The sequence below is a fragment of the Notamacropus eugenii genome, chromosome 2 (assembly GCF_028372415.1).
Source record: "Notamacropus eugenii isolate mMacEug1 chromosome 2, mMacEug1.pri_v2, whole genome shotgun sequence".
NCBI lineage: Eukaryota > Metazoa > Chordata > Mammalia > Diprotodontia > Macropodidae > Notamacropus > Notamacropus eugenii.
The window spans coordinates 338,807,701-338,825,633 of record NC_092873.1 but is presented as its reverse complement, the minus strand read 5'-3'; the positions used below and the strand labels follow the sequence as shown (position 1 = coordinate 338,825,633).

The window sequence follows — 17,933 nt, the reverse complement described above, 5'->3', positions numbered from 1 at the left end:
TAAAAGTAAGGTGGTACAGTGTTTATCTGCCTGTTTTAGGTGGGGGGTGAGGGGGAGAATAGAGGAGTCCCTAGGCCCATCCATGATCTCTCCCTTGCCTACTTTCATCTCATGCAGTTACTAATTGGAGTTGGGCTGGGGTGCTTGCAGCCAGGATGAGGTGTAGGTTTTGATGAGAAGATACCAGATTTGGTCTATGTGAGAAGGCTGCAGGCCTGCAGAGAGGCCAAACTCCTGGGCTCATTACATCAAATGTCCCTGGTTCTCATTCCAGAGTCTTTGAGATTAAAGTAACAAAATGTTCTAGATCAGGAGTTCTTAATGTTTTGGGGTTTTTTTTTGCGTGTGTCATGGACTTCTTTGGCAGTTTGGCAGAGCCTAAGGTTTCCTTCTGATAACAATTCTTTTAAATACGTAAAATAGAGGATTACAAAGAATGCCAATTGCATTGAAAGTTATCAGAAAAAATTATTTTAAGTTCACGGACCCCAGATAAAGAGTCCCTGTTCAATGTGAAGACTAATTTCTCTTTGCTAGCGAAGGCAATAAGAACAGCTCAGTAACTGGGAAGGGACGGAAGGGGGTCCAAAGAAAGAGGGGTAGGACTAGATGGGGTGTCATACTCGGAGGGCAGGAAAGACAAAGAGTTCAGAGACTAGCCGCAGTGTATCTCCAGGCCACGCAGACACACACTGGTCCTTTGATTCGCAACAGAAATAGGCAGACAGAAAACCAGTCCAGGTCCATCAGAGGAACTGCTACAGCGCCATCACCTGTTGAGACTTCCAACCAAGGTAAAGGGGACCTTCTCTCCATCCCGCCCCCCTCCCCCCCCAACCTAGCTCCCGGGCGAGCAAACGCTTTGTGATGACTCAGGGTGGCTCCTTTGCCTTCTCCTGAGCGGGGGGAGGGGGGCGGGGCGCGAGGTGACCGAAGCTCCAATGCCACGTTCTTGCGCCCCTTATGGATCCCAATCTTCTATTTTCCCTGTTCCCTTTCCAAGTGTTTCCAAACCTTTTTTAACGCGCACAGGAGAACTCTGTTCCTGACCCTCCCCTTCGGTTTCCCCTACCCTGTTGGCCTTGGCTTGTCTCCGCCATGCCATTTCTTACCCAGGCATTAAGCCAGACTGGGCGTGTGTGAGGAGGTGGGTCCCCCCCTTAATGGACTAGGACTGAAACTGGGGGAGGGGGGCATGTGAGGGGCCTGAGAAGGGCTCCTGGGAGGGACAGAATGGGAGTGGAGGTGATGTAGCGCTCTCCCTGGACTCGAAGTGCCTACTGCACGAAAGCGGATTCCTGAGACGCGGGGGCTGTGGCATCGGAGATAGATCGTGTCTGTGCGGGGCTCACTCCCGCGCCCCCGGCCCTCCTTCCTCCCCCTCTGTGCGCGCAGGGTTGCTCTCCAGTCGTGGCCACAGGGTAGCGCTCGGCCCCCCTCTCCATCTCTCCCTCCGCCTCCGCCGCGCTCGTCCACGGCTCCGGCTCCCCCCCGCCGCCGCTCCCGGCTCGGCAGAGACTCGAGCCCCAGCTCACATTGCAGCCGAGCCCAGGGAAGAGGAGAGGAGCGGCTGGATAGGACGAGCGGCTCCGCGGCGAGACCGAGCGGCGTTGGCCGGGGCCGCGGCGGTTCGCTGGCCGTGGGGACAAAGGTGCTTCTCCTCTTTCCCGGAGGGCGCGGAGCTGGGGAGAGCTGGCTGAGCGCCTCGCAGACTAGACTGCAGCTTTGCCTTCTTCCCTGGATCTGTCCTCTCGGGCTGGGGCCAGGGACTCCGGAGGAGCCGGGCAGAGCCGGCCGTCTCTCGCGCCGCCAGGCCAGGCGGAGCGCTCAGTTCCCTGGGTGCCGGCCGGAGCGCGCCCCTCAGCCACACCAACTTCCCCCGGCAGCATCGGGGTTGGTGTGGACGTGGTGCAGCCGGAGCTCCGCAGCCGAGCTGCAGGACGTGCAAAGTTTGCTAGCCGGGTAGGCGTGGAGCGGAGAGCTTGGTCCCGGCGGCTTCCTTCGGCATTCCATCCGCGGGTGAATTCTCTGTGCCAAACGGGTTGGGGTGGGGGCGCAGGAAGAAAAGGGAGAGAGTGTGTTAGGTCGAAGCGGTCTCTGCCCGACTTGATGCGTCCTGCAAAGTTAAAGAAAGAGAAGGAAACTTGAAGACTTGGATCGATGTACCAACCTACCCCTAAACCCCGGCACCCCTAAAGTATCACCTTCACTCTCCAGGCCCCCCCTCCCCCCTGCCGCTCCATACTCCTCCAGGCGCTGGGACCTGAGGCCAAACCTTTCAAAGAGCGAGGACTTCGCCTGGAAATCCAAACCAAGGGGCTGGCGGGCGGCAGGCGGAGGGGGCGGGGGGCGGGCAACGTGGCCACCGGAGGAAGTTTCTTAAAGTTGTCCATTTCTCCCGGAGCTGGAGCTGAGGCTGCTACCCTGCCGGGGAGCCGCCGTGGTAGCACTGCCTTTTGGGGGAGAAGGGGACTGGAAAGGAAGTGCTCAATACCAGTGAGGGAGTAGGGGGCGGCTAGCCCTCCCGGCCCAGTCCAACCCCTTGTTGCTCTTTGTCTTCTGGGAGATTGAGCTCGGAAGAGACAAGGGGGACATCCGTTCTACCCCTTGTCTCGAGTACACGGTCCCGAGAACTGGGGCCCCTAATTGATTCACCGTGGGAAGAAGCCGCGGGGTGTCGGACCCCACAAGGATTATAAAACGTAAAGAGGTGAAGTAGGGAAGCCCGGAGGGGCACCTCGACGTCCCGAAACCATGCGAGGACCCCTGCTGTGCACCCTGCTGGTCCTGCTGCGGATCCGTGCTGCCGGAGCCCAAGGTAAGAAGGCACGTGTGGTTTGGGGGACCCCGCGATGGATTTAGCGGCCGTCGCAGAATCCACCCCCGGGCTTTCTGGGACTGGACTAGGAGTCCCTTTTTTGGGTTGAGATCTTTCTGGGGCGCCTTTAATAGAGGCAGATAAGGAGATCAGAGAGCTAACATAAACTGAGGTGGAGAGAAGAGCCGCTATCTCTGAATTCAACTGGACTGGGGTTGGGGGCTGAGGGGAAGCTGAGGGATCGTGAGGCTCCCCGCTCCCGTATCTTCCCCCTCCCCACCCCACCTCCCCAGCCCCAGTTCGTGGTGTAGTTCTTCAAGACTGGAGTTCACCCATTCTGTAGAAATGCCTAGCTGGGGCAGAAGGGGCGAGTTTATGCCTCTAACCTGATCAGAGCCTTCTTCCAGCTCTGCTCCCTGGGGCTGGGAGAACTGGGAGAGCTGGGATCTCCGTCCTCAAGAGCTGTGTCTTCCTACCCTGTCAGACTGGGCAGGGGAAAACAACCTGTGAACAGCTCTACGACCTCCGGAGCCGGGCAGTGGAGGGGAGGGAGGCATGAAATGGGGGTGCGTCGGTCAGGTTCATTATATCAAAAGTCTGCCTCTTCCTCCATACTGCGAGTGTGATCCTTGTACGTACATACCCCCACCCCTTCTCATCGTCTTAGTGTATATTGGCTGAATCCACAGTGTTTGATCTCGGTATGCACAATAGCTCTCTGTAGCTATATGTATGTACTGATGCCTGCAGCCACAACTAGTTAGGGGTCTCTGAAAAACCTTTTCCCCACACCCACCATGACATCCTCCCCTCACCCTTCTTGCACTGTCTCCTGAGTTGCATTGGCCTTAATGTATATAGACATCAACTGATCAACAAGTATTTATTAATTACTTCCTATGTACTAGACACATTAATTTATGGGGGGGGGGGAGATGAGAAGTTTTGTCCTTGGTGTGTACCCATGACAGAGGAAGCTCTCAGACTACTCCTGATCTTCCAGGAGAAATGGGATGGGTGGGTGTGTCTGGTTTGGTGGAGGGTGTGTCAGTCGGGGATTACACTTAATGTGCCTCCTTTCTCTCCTTCCTAAAAGAGATTGTGTGTTTGAGGTGAACCTAGGAATACCTGAAGGGCATAAAGAGAAAATAAAGTAAACAAAGAAAGAAAAAGACAAAAAAGGCAGGAACCCTTAGGTCCTTGTTGCTTGACCTTGGGAGAAAGTATAAAGTACTGTGTGGGTTAAGGCCCAGCAGTAAGTATTTTGAACAAAAGGTAACTGGATACCTCCTTTGTATCAGGCAAATCCCTATTAGAGCCCATGTCTCTTCTCCAGGGAGGAAACTGTGGATCCTAGGCCAAGGGAGAGAGGGTAGTAAGTTAATGATATTGTCCAAGGAGATCTAGGAATATAGTAAGAGTTGATGACATAGAATCCTTCTTTCTCCCCCAGCCCTAGAATGAGAAGGGATTAAATGGGAGGGGGGAACTGGACATTTGTTCCCTCTTAGAGACTTCAATTACAGTCTTTAAAAACAAAACCAACTCTTGCCAAGAGTGAGTTGAGTGGCCTGGAGGATAGAAGATGATTGCTGGGAGGTGGAGATGGGGAGGAAGGAATGGGGGTGGGATGGGTGAGTGGGGGCTTAATTATGCTCTGTTTTGTTTTGCCTCCTGACTGCTGCTTTCAATACTGCTGCTTACCACTAGGCAAGGCACTGGAACGGACACTTCCCACAATCACCCCTGTGTGTTTCTTTGTTGCTCAGTTGTTTCTGACTCTCTGTTACTCCATTTAGGGTTTTTATGGGAAAGATATAGGAGTAGCCTGTCATTTCTTTCTCCAGTTCATTTTACAGATGAGGAAACTGAGGCAAACAGGGTTAAGTGACTTGCTCAGAGTCACATACCTAGTAGGGGTCTGAGGTCAGAATTGTACTCAGAAATATGAGTCTTCCTGATTCTCAGCCTGGCACTCTCCACTGTGCCACTTACCTGCTCTTGTGTTTCTACTAAGACTATAGGTGTCACCACACTCAGGTCTTTAAATGTTAGTGCTGGGAGGGACCTTTGAGATCATCTGATCTAACCTCCTCATTGGACAAGAAAGAAATTCCTTTCCAGAGAAGGGGAAGTTACTTGTCCAGGGTCTCCTAGCTCTCATTGATTGGCCTATGGTAGGTCCCAGGCCAAGCCCTACTTGGTCATCGTTTGAGCCCTCATCAGTTCAGAAAGAATACAAATAACAGTTGTTTCTGTTTTGGCCAAAAACCTGAGGGTCTTTTCTCAAATAATTTTTTTTAAAGAGGCCATTCTTTGCCTTATTTTTTTATTAATCTTTAATCACTGAATGAGTGCTGCCTCAGTTAAACTGAGGCCTGTTAAAGACCTTAGCTTGAAAATGCCCAGATCCTCCACGCATTGCATCCTAGGCCATCTCCAGTTGTCCATATCTGCCCACCAGACCCAGATGGAGTTGAAAGTGAGAAGCTATTTAGTGGCAGAATTAGAATAGAAACCAGACTTTCAGATGAGGAGTTCTAGTCTTTGTACCACCATACTGCTTTGTTGGTGTTGTTCAGTTGTTTCCCACTCTCTGTGACCCCATTTGGGGTTTTCTTGGCAAAGACACAGGAGGGGCTTGACATTTCCTTTTCTAGCTCATTTTACAGATGAGGAAACTGAAGCAAACTGGGTTAAGTCATTAGCCCAGAGTCACACCATTGGAAAGTGTCTGAGGTCAGATTTGAACTCAGGAACATGAGTCTTTCTGACTCTAGACCACACACTCTTATTTACTCTGCTACCCAGCTGCCTATACCACAATGCTTAGGTCATGTCCATTGGATTACCCAATAGTTCTAGGCTCCCAGACAGATATAAGTTGTGAAATCTTGAGGCTACTCATTACCCCATTCCTAGTACTACATATGTGTTCTAAGTTCTAGCAGCCCTTAAACCATAATTGCCTCTTATATTAACCCCATCCTCATTCTTCTTTCAGTTTCCTTTGACTGTTATAAAAGGCTAATTGGTACCAGCCTTAGTTGTGTTCTGGCTTCTCCTCAAGTGCCTTTCTTAAAAGGCCCACAAGGATAAAAGAGCCAACCATGGCCGGAGGAGGCTGACATCTGTCTTGGGACACCAACCTGTAGCTTCAGATTTTGTTCAGAGAACCCATGGAGAAGGGAGTGAGTTGGATCCATGGCTAGGACCCCTTTTCCCATCTCAAATCCCTTTACAGAGATGAGATGGTAAGGATACCTCACACCTAAAAACCGAGAAACTTATTTTAGGATCAAATGCCCTCCAGAAGCCCTCATGGTGGTCAATAAATAGTCAGTATTTAGTAGGTGATTATTCTGGGTCAAGCATTGTGTTAAGGATACAAAGAAAGGCCAAAAACAAAATTCAAAGAACCCAACATGGTCCCTTCTCTGAAGGAGCTTACATTCAAATGGAGGAGACAGCCCAAGCAAGGCCACCCTCCACATCCTCAGGCCCTGTCCATCCTCTTCCAGGCCTGCCCATAATTTCTTCCTGATGTAGCAAGGCCAAGCAGCTGCCAATCTTAACGCTTCCTGAAGGAGAGGCTTTCCCTGTCAGAAGAGGTGAAGGTCTGATTGATTCACCATCGCTCTGTTTCCCTTGTTTTCTACCCTTTTGAGTGCCTGACTCCCTGAATCCCCTGCTGTTCCATTTGTGTTCCCTTACTAAGAGTATTTTCCTGCATCAAGGCGTTTGCTCTCTTTCAATTTGTCTTCAGAGTGGCATGCCTCCTTCCCATGGAAATTGGGGAAACTTTGTTCCGTCTCTGGGTTTGGGTCAAAGGACTGGATGAGTACCAGCACTGAGGTTTTTTATCCTTCTGTTTTTTTGGTTGGTGAATGAAGTTTGAAGTGGGAGTTACTATTAGGCTCTGAGGGAGTAGAACAAGGAAAGAGAAAAGGAGCCCCTCTGAATCTCCCCTGTAGAGCTTCTAACACCGTCAGGGTTCAGGTATAAGAGGAAAGCAGGGCAGCTAGGTGGTGCAGTGGATAGAGCATCAGTGCAGGAGTCAGGAGAACCTGAGTTCAAATCTCACCTCAGACACTTGACACTCACTAGCTGTGTGACCTTGGGCAAGTCACTTAACCCAAATTTCCTCATCCTGGGTCCTCTCCAGTCATCCCTATGAATATCTGGTCACTGGATTCAGATGACTTTGGAAGAGAAGTGAGGCTGGTGACCTGCACAGCCCCACCTCACTCAAAACAAAGTCAAGTGTAAGTCATGTCATTATTTCTCTGATGGCGTGGTCTTCTTCAGCAATGAAGGATGAACACACACAAGAGGAAAAGGGAAATGTGTCCCATTTTGAATATTTAAACTCCCATTTCTTTGTCAACTTAAGATTTACAAAGCACTTTCCCCACAACAACTTCCCTAACGAATTACAGATTGTAAGCAGGATTGAAGATGAAGAAACTAAGGTGAAGAGAATTTAGGTGACTGACTTACCTAGGGTTGTGGATAGATTGCCAGGCCTGGAGTCTGGAAGACTCATGTTCCTGAGTTCAAATCTGGCCTCAGACACTTCTTAGCTGTGTGACCCCATTTAACTCTGTTTGCCTCAGTTTCCCTACCTGTACAATAAGTTGGAGAAGGAAATTACAAACCACATCTCTGCCAAGAAAACCCCAAATGGGGTCACAAAGAGTCAGAAGTGATTGAATATCAACAATAAGGTCACCCTCAAAGACGAGAAAACTTGGATCTGCCAATCTCACTGGAGTTCAGACACAACCAAAAGATGACTGGACAGCATCAACACTGGCTTCCAAGTCACTGTCTTTCTTCAATATTTGATTCAGTTTCTCCACCTCAGTCTCTGCTAGAAGATGTCACTGGTTGGAATCCCACCTCTGATACTTAACTAGCTTTCTGATTCTAGGAAAATTGTTTGAATCCTCTGAGCTTTGGCTTGCTCATCCGTAAAGTAGATTTAGTGCTACTTACATATCCTGATGGTGGAGGAGTTGTTTTGTAAACCTTGAGGTGCCAAAGTTCAAAATGAACATATCTCCCTTTCCCTTAAGTTATAAACTTATATTCCTATAAGTTCTATAGTTCTTTAAAATATAAGAGGTACATGTTTGAATGAATGAAAAATAAATTACCTATCTAGTGTTTACTGTGTACCAGACGCTGTGTTTACCATTTAGGATACAAATAGAAAACTGAAACAGTCACTGATCATTGAGGAGTCTCCTCATTAAGAGAGATAAAGAGCTGCAGGGCAGGTGGAAAGGCCAGATGCTCTACCATCTTACTGGAAGGATTTTGTTGGGAACTCTGCTCATCCTTGCACCCGGAGGGGTCATATCCCTGACCCACAGTTTTTGGGAAGGGGGTAGTGAGCCAGAGAATCAGAGTCTATTGGAGACCTTGAGTTCCCTCCCAAAGGGATGGAGATGAGAAGAATCAGTACCCAGCTGGGAGAGGGGGCATCTGGTATCAGCTGGGAACTAGGCAGCAACAAGGGCTGGATGGAGACAGGGGGAGGGCTCCGTGCAGCCTGCTCTTCCTGGAATCCCACTGAGAACTGGGTGTCAATAGGGCACCTTCCTCGTAACAATCCTATGTGATAGGTAATATTAGTATTGTTAACTTCATTAAAGAATGGAGACCCTGCTGCTCATTGTATTACCAATAGAAAATATTGGAGCTAGGGCTCAGTCTCAGGTCTTCAAAAGCCCAAATCCAGTTCTCTTTCCATGACTCTACCCTTGCTCTCATGTTCAGGGAGACACAGAGTGAACAGACTGGCAGCCCTTTCAGCTTGATTCCATTACCAGGACTAGCCATGGGAAAGAGAATGGATACAGTTGCCATCCAGCGACCAGGAGAGGAAAGGAAGGAAGGAGGGAAACAAGTATTTAATAAGTGCCTACTATGTGCCAAGCACTGTGCTGAGCACTTTACCAATACTATCTCATTTGATCCTTGATACATCCCTGGGAGGTAGTTGCTATTATTATCATCCCTGTTTTTCATTTGAGGAAACAGGTAGTCAGAGGTTAACTGACATACCCAAGGTCAAACAACCAGTAAGTGTTTGAGGTCAAATTTGACCTCATGTCTTCCTGGCTCCAGACTTAGTGATCTATCATCTAAGACACTTAACTGCCTAGGACAGAGGGGCAGGAGGAGGGAGGAAAGGAAAATAGGAGTCAGAAATAGTTTTGGAAAGCGGTAGCTGGAGATGCTCCTGGTAAACTCCAAAGCAGTGAAATTTATTGTTGGGAGCTAATCAAAATAAAAATCAAATGACCCTCAAGGGGAAAAAAATGAAAGTTTAATTATAGAGGGTAGTTAATCTGTAATTATTAATTACTGATGGCAAAAAAATACTTTATTGATTAGACCCTCTTGCTAATTAATGAGGGACTGTGTGTGTGTGTGTTTGTGGGGAGGGGGGCTTGTTTCAGGCTAACCTGTCACGTCTAATGCTCCTGAAGCAGTGTTAGAGTATAGGGCTCCCAGTCCCTTTGCCATCCTTCTCTTCAAGATGGCTATCTTCACCAAACCTTGGTGGCATACTGGGGGATGGGAAATGGGTTTGGCATTTTACTTGCTGCAGTTTGCTTGGCAATGGGAGTTACTCCCATTACTCAGGTTACAGTAGATCAGTCAAGGTGATGTTGTTTAGTCTTTTTCAATCATATCAGCGTTTCATGACCCCATTTGGGGTTTTCTTGGCCAAGGTACAGAAGTGGTTAACCATTTCCTCCTCCAGCCCATTTTACAGATGAGAAAACTAAGGCAACCAGGATTAAGTGACTTGCCCAGGGTCACATAGCTAGTAAGTGTCTGGGGCCAGATTTGAACTCAGGAAGATGAGTCTATCCACGCTGTTGACTTAGCCACTTAGCTTCCCTTCAAAATGATATATTACATCAAAACAGCCTTTGGGGCTGAAGGGACAAGTTCCTGTGGGGGTCTCCATGTTGTTGTCTATTGAAAAAATGGAATGCTGAACCAGAAACCTTGAGCCTAAGCAAGGGAGGATGTTGGTCAAATAGTTTGCTGCAGACCTGTTTTTATGAAAGTGCATGGAGAGTGGAATAATAGGAACATAGGACTTAGAGCCAGAGGGAGTCTTAAACTCCCCATTTTTCCACTGAAGAAACCAAAGCCCAGTGAGGGGCATTGACTTTCCCAAGGTCATCTACATAGTAAGTAGCAGAAACAGTCCTAGATCCTAGCTCTTCTGACTACAAATCTAATTCTTTTTCCACTGCCCCATCCCCCATTCTGACTCCCAAAATAACGTATTGATCTTTAGGCTGCTATTGCTGATGGCATGCCATGTTAAAATGCCTTTGGGTCCCTATGGGTGTTAGGTAGAATTGGAACAAAAGCAAACCCAGTCTGTATCCCTGGAACAAAGGTGGGCATTCTTGGGCCTGTACTTTGGCCAAAGAGTCCCACTGATTGGCTGGAACACACTAATCTTGTGGCCTCCCCTCCCTACCCCTCAGGGGCGGGGTGGCATTGAGTTAGGGGGTGCACTGAGTGTGACTGTGCTCTGTCTGAAGGGAATTTCCATTCCCTGCTCCCCCAGAGCATGTCGCCACAGATGGCTCCAGAGCAGCCTAAATCGGTAGGAATTAGTCATCGTAATTTGGGGCCTTGGGATGCCAAGAGCAGCTACTGCAGGCAGCAGCCCCAAACATCTCATCATGGAAATGAAAAGAAAAACAAGGCCTGGCTCTGGGGCTGGGGCATCCTCTCCTGTGTCATCCAGGCCTCCTCTTTGGGTCTCCCTTCCCCTTGGGCTCTGTAGAAGGTATGGAAAGGGGAGACTCTGTCTTAAGCAAGGTTTCCTGGGGAGTTTTATTAATTGGGTGGGGAGTAAAAGGGAGAGCATTGAGAGGTGGAGGCTAAAGAATCAAGAACTACCTTGGGATCATGAAAATACCTGTGCATTGTTCTGTTGGAATGGTCTCCTTAACTGGGGCTGCATGGCATTGGTGGGGCAAGAGACCCTCCAAAGCCAAACGCAGCCCTCATTTACTGAGCTCTGATGGTGCTGGATAGCAAAACCAATCAGCAAGAGTGAACAAGTCTTTGTCCTTAAAAGTCTCATCCACAATATGTCAAGAATTGGTGGATATGGAAACACCCTCCTGAAAAACAGGTTGCAACCCATCTATCATTAGTAGATAAGTTAAAGAGTTTCTTGGGGTTCAGATACTTGCTGTGATTAATTTGTATTAATTACATTAATGAGTACAGTGCTTATTGTAGTTAGTGAGTACCAGACACAGGATTTGAATCCAGGTTTTCCTGAATACTTGACCTATGTTTGATGGGGTGTCTTACAAGAGTCTTTTAATTAATGAAATAATAAAACTTCACATTTCTATATTGCTTTTGGGTTTACAGAGCATTTTTTCTCATAACAGCTCTATAAGGTAGGTAGCACATATATTATTTTCCACAGTATACAGTGGATGAAACTAAGTTTCAGAAAGATTACGTGACTTGAATAAATCCTATAGCTAATAAGTGACAGAGCTGAGGTCCAAATTTAGATGTCTTGATGATAGGTCCTGTGTTTTTTCCATTGTGCTACTACTATGGTACATTTATACAAGATGTCCTTTATATAGGGACAGGGGTCTGAACTCTGTTTAGTTTCCACAGGCCCATCCATACCCTTTTCCTGGAAGAGCTATAGAATGGGGATTTGGGGAAGGATCATTTTGAGTATGTACTTTCCTCATGGCTTCTGCCATGTCTGGGATAGTAAGACCCGAGTAGATTCCTCACTGTTATCTTTGGTGAAGTCAAGGAGAGTTAGAAAAATATCTCTCCCTCTCTTTTTCAATGCCTGTCTACTCTAGATGTTGGGTTAACTCTGCTCAATCCCTGTAGTTTGTCTCTTACCTACTACTTTCTGGGACCCATCTTGAAAGATTTGGACAAAGAGAGATGGATCAAGACCAGCACTGAATACAGAGGTTTAAGCAGGGCTGGAGTAAATGCAATGGTTCCCTGTGGCATCTCAGATCAGTACCTGATTTTTCTTCCTCTGCAGATCCTGCCTTGAGTTTTTTCTATTCTAATTCTGCTCATTCCTTTGGGAATTTGAAGCCCCTCCCCCCCATCTTAGCCTTTCCTGTGCATCCTAAGATCTTTATTGCCACCATGGTTTGCTTTGTATATCTGGGTACCTAATCCTTCTTTCTTATTTTTGACTACTATTGAGCTTCTAAATAGAGCTATTTACTTAATATATAAAATATAAGAATATTAGAATGCTTAAAAGTTATCTGACTAGAGACAACTTGATGGTGCTAAAGCTCCTAATTCTAAACTAGTTTCCTTGTAAAATATCATCTGGGAATGATGTCAAGGTTGTACAGCCACTTACAGCCAGGGTCCCATGACCTCTGACACAGTCATGCCCAAGAGAATAGGGAAGGTTTTAGGGAGTGTTGTCTCTAACCTTGTTAGACAGAATAATCTCTGTCTTCTCAGACCCTTGGTGTGTGTTTTGCCTAAGACCTCAAGCAGAATATAGCATAGCCTAATGTACAATTTACAGATATATACAAGGAAAGCCACTTTTTGCTGTAAGGACGTCTCACCAACATGTACTTCAACCTCCTAAAAATTCTGCAGAATTACAGAACTTGCCCAGAAACTTGGGTTCTCTCTCTTTTTTTTTTTTAGTCTGCTGCCTCCATTTTGCAGTGAGTAGTCTAGTACCCTCACGAGAGCCATTGGAAGCAGCTGCTTCTTTCCTCCTCCCCTTCTTTTCTGCTTTCCCTCTGCACTCTCTTCTCTGCTCACCAGTAGCTGGATGCACTAGAATAGTCTGGTGCTTTGGGGGGTCATCTAGTACATTAGTGACTGGCCTGCCACAGACCTAGCAGCATGAGTTGCTTTTAGGCAGAACAGGGGGTATGGAGGGGAGGAAGGGAGATTAAAATTTGATGCTGCTTAGGAAGCTATTAGTAGCCCAGAGGGGTGATGAAAGTTTGATAAAGGAAGGAAATAGTATTTGCAATAATGCAGACCATTTAGGAAGGTCAGTTTTGGTCTGTCATTCTCCATCTGTGGGGCACAGGTGGGCATGAGAGTAGTGCCATGACCAGCAACCTAGACATATGCCCTTCTAGGCAGTCTTATATGGTATTTTAAGGTTTATTTACATTTGTTGTTGTTGTTCAGTTGCTTCAGTCATGTCTGGCTCTTTCTGACCCCCATTTGGGGTTTTTCTGCTAGGATACTGAAGTGGTTTGCCACTTTGTTCTCCAGCTCATTTTACAGATTAGGAAACTGAGGCAAACAGGGTGAAGTGACTTGCCCAGGGTCACACAGCTAGTAAGTGTCTGAGGCTGGATTTGAACTCAGAAAGAGGAGTCTTCCTGACTCCAAGCTTAGTGCTTTATCTATTGTGCTACCTGGCATTTATATCTGTATGTGTTATCTCATTTGATACTTATGGTATTTACAGGAGGTAGGTGATGCAGGTATTGAACCCACTTTACAGATGAGGAAATAGATTCAGAAAGCAATCTCCCAAAGTCTACAGGTATTTGAACCCAGTTGAGTGCTCTACCTGAGTATTTGTGTGGCTGGAGAGAAGAACCTTCGTGTTGGTTGGGGTGAGGGAAGGGGGTCATTCACATATAATTTTACCTCTTCTAGGATCCATTTATTTTCATGTCGAGGCATAGCAGGGATGGCAGAACACAATCACGTCTCATATCCAGGCATGACATCGAACGTGGTAGTGATTACCTCCCAACTTTGAGGGCTTCAGGGGCTGCAGAGCCATTGATTGCCTCATCAAAATTAATGTGTTCTGCAGGATCATATTCAAAGGTCCCTGCTCAACTCTGAGTTCCCTAAATAAACTGTACGGATCTTTTTTTTTCAGTCGACACACAAAATAAATGCTGACCAAGTAGAGTTTACAAAGCCTCTAACTCTCTTTTGTATTGGGTGACATTCCATCCACAAAGAGGATCCTCCATCCAGCCTGTTTTCCTTCCTTCCCCCTTTGCTGTATGTCTATGTGTGTTGGTTACTGTGACCCTTGGATGCTTTTGAGCTTATACTGTGACACATGTGATTTGAATTACCACAAATAAGAAAGCCAGGCCATGGAGCATGCAAAGATTTTTCTTCCATTAAAAAGAGGCACATTTATACAAAGCCAACACCAAAAGTGTTCCTTGTCTACCCCCCTGTGTTTTTTACCCATAAGTAACTGCCTGCCTTGCTGAGACTTGACCCTGGCCCTGACTGTGGGGCTCTCTTGGGAGCACCAAACCACAGGGACCCATGATTCTTGCCTAGAGAGCAGTGTCAGGAAATATGCTGTAATGGGAAGAGCACAGGATCTAGAGTGAAGCGAATTCTGGGTTAACATCCTGACTCCAAGCCTTATTGAGACAGCTCAGTGGGGTAGGGGATAGAGTATTGGCTCTGGCATCAGAAAGACTTGAATTCAAATTCAGCATCAGTTACTGACTAGCAGTGGGACCATGGGCAAATCATGTACCCTCTATCTGCCTCAGTTTCTTCAACTGTAAAATGAAGATAATAAAGTACCTATCTCCCAGGGTTGTCTTGAAGATCAAATGAGATGATATTTGTAAAGTCCTTAGCACAGTGCCTAGTACAGCATAAGAACATAATAAATACTTGTTTCTTTCCTAGGAAAGTTGTTTCATTCTTTGGGTCTCAGTTTACTCATCTGTAAAACAGAGATAATAACACTTATTGCCTGAGGTTCTTCTTTACTCTCTTTGGCAGCTGAATGAAGTCTGTGGACCCCTTCTTAGAATGTTTTAAATGCATTAAGTAAAATACATAGGACGACAAAAGAAAGCAATTTTATTACGAGACAGTTAATATATATTTTCTTTAATATGTTCGCAGACCCCAGGAACCCCTGATCTAAGAGGCAGCTAATTAGCATAGTGCTGGAACTGAGCCAGGAGGAAGACCTGAGTTTAAGTCCAACCTCAGATACTTACTAGTTGTATGACCCTGGACCAGTCATTAAACCTCTTCTAGTCTCAAATTTCTTTTATTGTAGAATGGGGATAATAGGAGCACCTGATTCCCAGGGTTGTTGTGAGTATCAAATGAGATAATGTTTGTAAAACTTTTTGCAAACCTTAAAGCTCTCTATAAATGCTATATAAATGCAGGATGATTATGGTGTCAAGGTTGTTGTGAGGAATCTATGAATATATTATTATAAATCATATACTAATAATAGTTGCCAATTATATAGTACATTAAGGTTGAAAAAGTACTTAATGGATATTATTTAATTTTTACAACCTTATTGTGAAGTAAGTGCTATTATCCTTATTTTATAGATGAGGAAACTGAATCTAGCAAAGTTAAGTGACTTGCCCAGGATCCCATAGATAGTAAGTGTCTGAGGCTAGATTTGCACTCAGATCTTTCTGAGTCTTAAGTCTAGCACTCTATCCATTGAGCTACTTACTTGCCTACCTTAAGGCTCTCTACAAATTCAAGTGGGGTCCTAAGCCAACTGAGTGCTTGGCCCTGGTTCCCCCAAGTGTCATTTCTTTGGATCCTCTCTTCATTTCTCTTCTACCCCAACTTGATTTTAGGACCAAGTACTCAAGTCTTTTCTGAGCTGTTTAGCCTGAGGGATCAATGGCAGACCTGTGGCCTCTACTTCTCCCTCCTCCCACACTTGCCTCCCTTGGGAAGCCTTGGCCTTCCCCACCCACTGCCCCTCATTCCTGTCCCCACTTTGCCATTGACATGGTGACCGAGTAAACTGCACTTCAGCTGGAAAAGGGTCAAACCATTCTCCTGTACTAATTATGGGGATTAGGATTCTGTGACTCTGCTACAGGGCAGGAGCAAATGCATAAGGTTTAAGGTGAATCTCTCACTCGAGAGAAGTGCTAATGGTGAAAGCTGAAGATGGAAGAGGGTGACTGTGAGATAACTGAGGGTGACAGAAAATGATGCTGGGCTCTGCCAAGGCTGAGATGAGGTTGGTTCATGGTACCCTGAGCATGACAGTCCTGACCCTAAAAAGTAGGCTGAGATGCTCCTTGCTGCATTTCAAGCTTGCCCACATGCAGAATGAAGATGTAAGTCTTCTGCCTTCCATGTATATGATTAGTCGGAGTAAAGAGAGAAGGTAAAACAAGAGAAAGTGAGATGGCACAGTGGATAAAGTGCTGGCCTGAAGTCAGGAAGACCTGAGTTCAGATCTGGCCTTAGAAACTTACTAATTGTGGAACCTTGGGCAAGTCATTTAACCTGTACCTGCCTCAGTTTCCTTATATGTAAAATGGGGATAATAATAGCATTCACCTACCTACCAGGGTTATCGTGAGGATAAAGTAAGATAACATTTGTAAATATTCATGTAGTGTTTAATGCAATGCCAGGCACATAGTAGGCATTATATAAATGCTAGCTATTATTAATAATATTAAGGTGAATGTTTAGGGTCCCTAACGACATTTGGCATTGAGTATGAGAGAAGAGAAGAGAGAGACAGAGACAGAGAGAAAAAGAGAGACAGAAAGACAGAAACAGTGACGGTGCTCAGATATTGCTGTGGGTTATAAGGTAGCTATGAATTGCACCAATACACCACCTGGGGCCTGGGTTAGATACCTTGTTTGTTGATAACTGTGGTTTCCATGGATTCCTTAGTTTTTGGAATAAATAAAACCATAAGCAGTGGACCAGAGCCAGTATTCTATGTTTATATAGACTGATTTTACTTTGGAGAGCTTCTCACTAAGCAACTCTTTTTGCTTTATGCCCTCACAAAGAGTTTGCCCTTGGAACATCTGAATCTGGCTCATGTTTAGAGCTCACCAAAAATCAGTAGTGGATCTCAGCTCCCATACACTCATTCAGGCTAATAAAACACTGATAACAGAAAAAGTTGTTTTTTTTTTAAGCCTGACAACAATGCAAAGGACTCATACCCAAGCGTATAAACAGTTGTGACAATTCTCTTTCCCTTCCCAATGAGCCCTACCAGTGCCCAGGGGCATAAATGATTCTCTAAATTTATACTGTCACCCTGGATTGAAGTGTTCCTGCAAGGAAAAAGCTTTCAGAGTTCATTATTAGGGAAATGACTTCTTTTCCAGACCCTGCACAGTCCACCTAACTCACAGTACCGATGAAGAAGAAGATCTAGGTTTGCTGTTCCTTACCTTGACTTTGTCCTTTGTTGCTCCTCATCTTCACTTTCTGCAAGGTCTGAAAACTTGGTCCCAGAACTCTACCACTGGGTCCGAGAGTTTTGATCTAGGAAACCTTTCTCTGGGCCAATAATTCTGCTCCTGAATTTTGTTCCCTATGGCATGTGACTTTTGCTCTTTCTATTTAGCCTCTCTTTTAAAAGCTTAGTCCAAAGATATAGCCCAGGTATATGAACTAGCCATAAATCGACCTGTCATCCTTAATGGGATGTCAATGGGGCAAACCAGAAGCAGACAAGGAAATCACACCTTACCAAGGAGACATCATTATTTCCAGGACAAGGTCTTCACCTATGGACTTATATAGGGAAACATCAATACCAAAGCAAAATCATCAAGAGCATTGCTCAGAGAAAGTAAATTACTTCTTCAAATTACTGATCCTTTTAAGGGAGGGAATTATGGCTAACCATAAATTGGCAGAGCAGTAATGAATCATCAAATCTCAGAGTCAGAAGGGACCTTAGTTCAGTCTTTCACCTAATGCAATAATTTCTTCAGAAATAATCCTAACGTACTGTCATCCATGATCTACTGAAAACCCTTTCAGTGATGAGATAATAATTCCTATGAAAGAGAGATCTTTCTACCTTCAGAAAGCTTTAAATATTAGAAAATTCTTCCTTATGTGACACCACAATCTACTTCCCTATAATTATTCCTCATTAGTCCTAGTTCCATCCTTTGAAATCGCACAGAATAAATCTCATCTGAAGGTGTGCTGGTAAATGTTTAACACCCAGCTCTTGGGGGGTGGGACAGCAGGAGAAAACCTTGGCAAGACACATTTTAAAATTTAATCTGCATTAACATTTTCTTCATTTATTTTC

At 45.8% G+C, this 17,933-nt stretch overlaps 1 protein-coding gene across 2 annotated transcripts in view; it reads left to right on the top strand.

Moving 5' to 3' along the window:
• Window positions 1-2,640: 2,640 nt before the first annotated feature.
• Window positions 2,641-17,933, top strand: part of SDK2 (sidekick cell adhesion molecule 2) — a 434,613-nt gene continuing 419,320 nt past the window's right edge. For both annotated transcript variants that reach the window (XM_072645578.1, XM_072645577.1), the window contains exon 1: window positions 2,641-2,818. In XM_072645578.1, coding sequence (XP_072501679.1) covers window positions 2,755-2,818 — 64 coding nt within the window. In that variant the 5' untranslated portion in view covers window positions 2,641-2,754. The remainder of the gene's footprint in view (window positions 2,819-17,933) is intronic.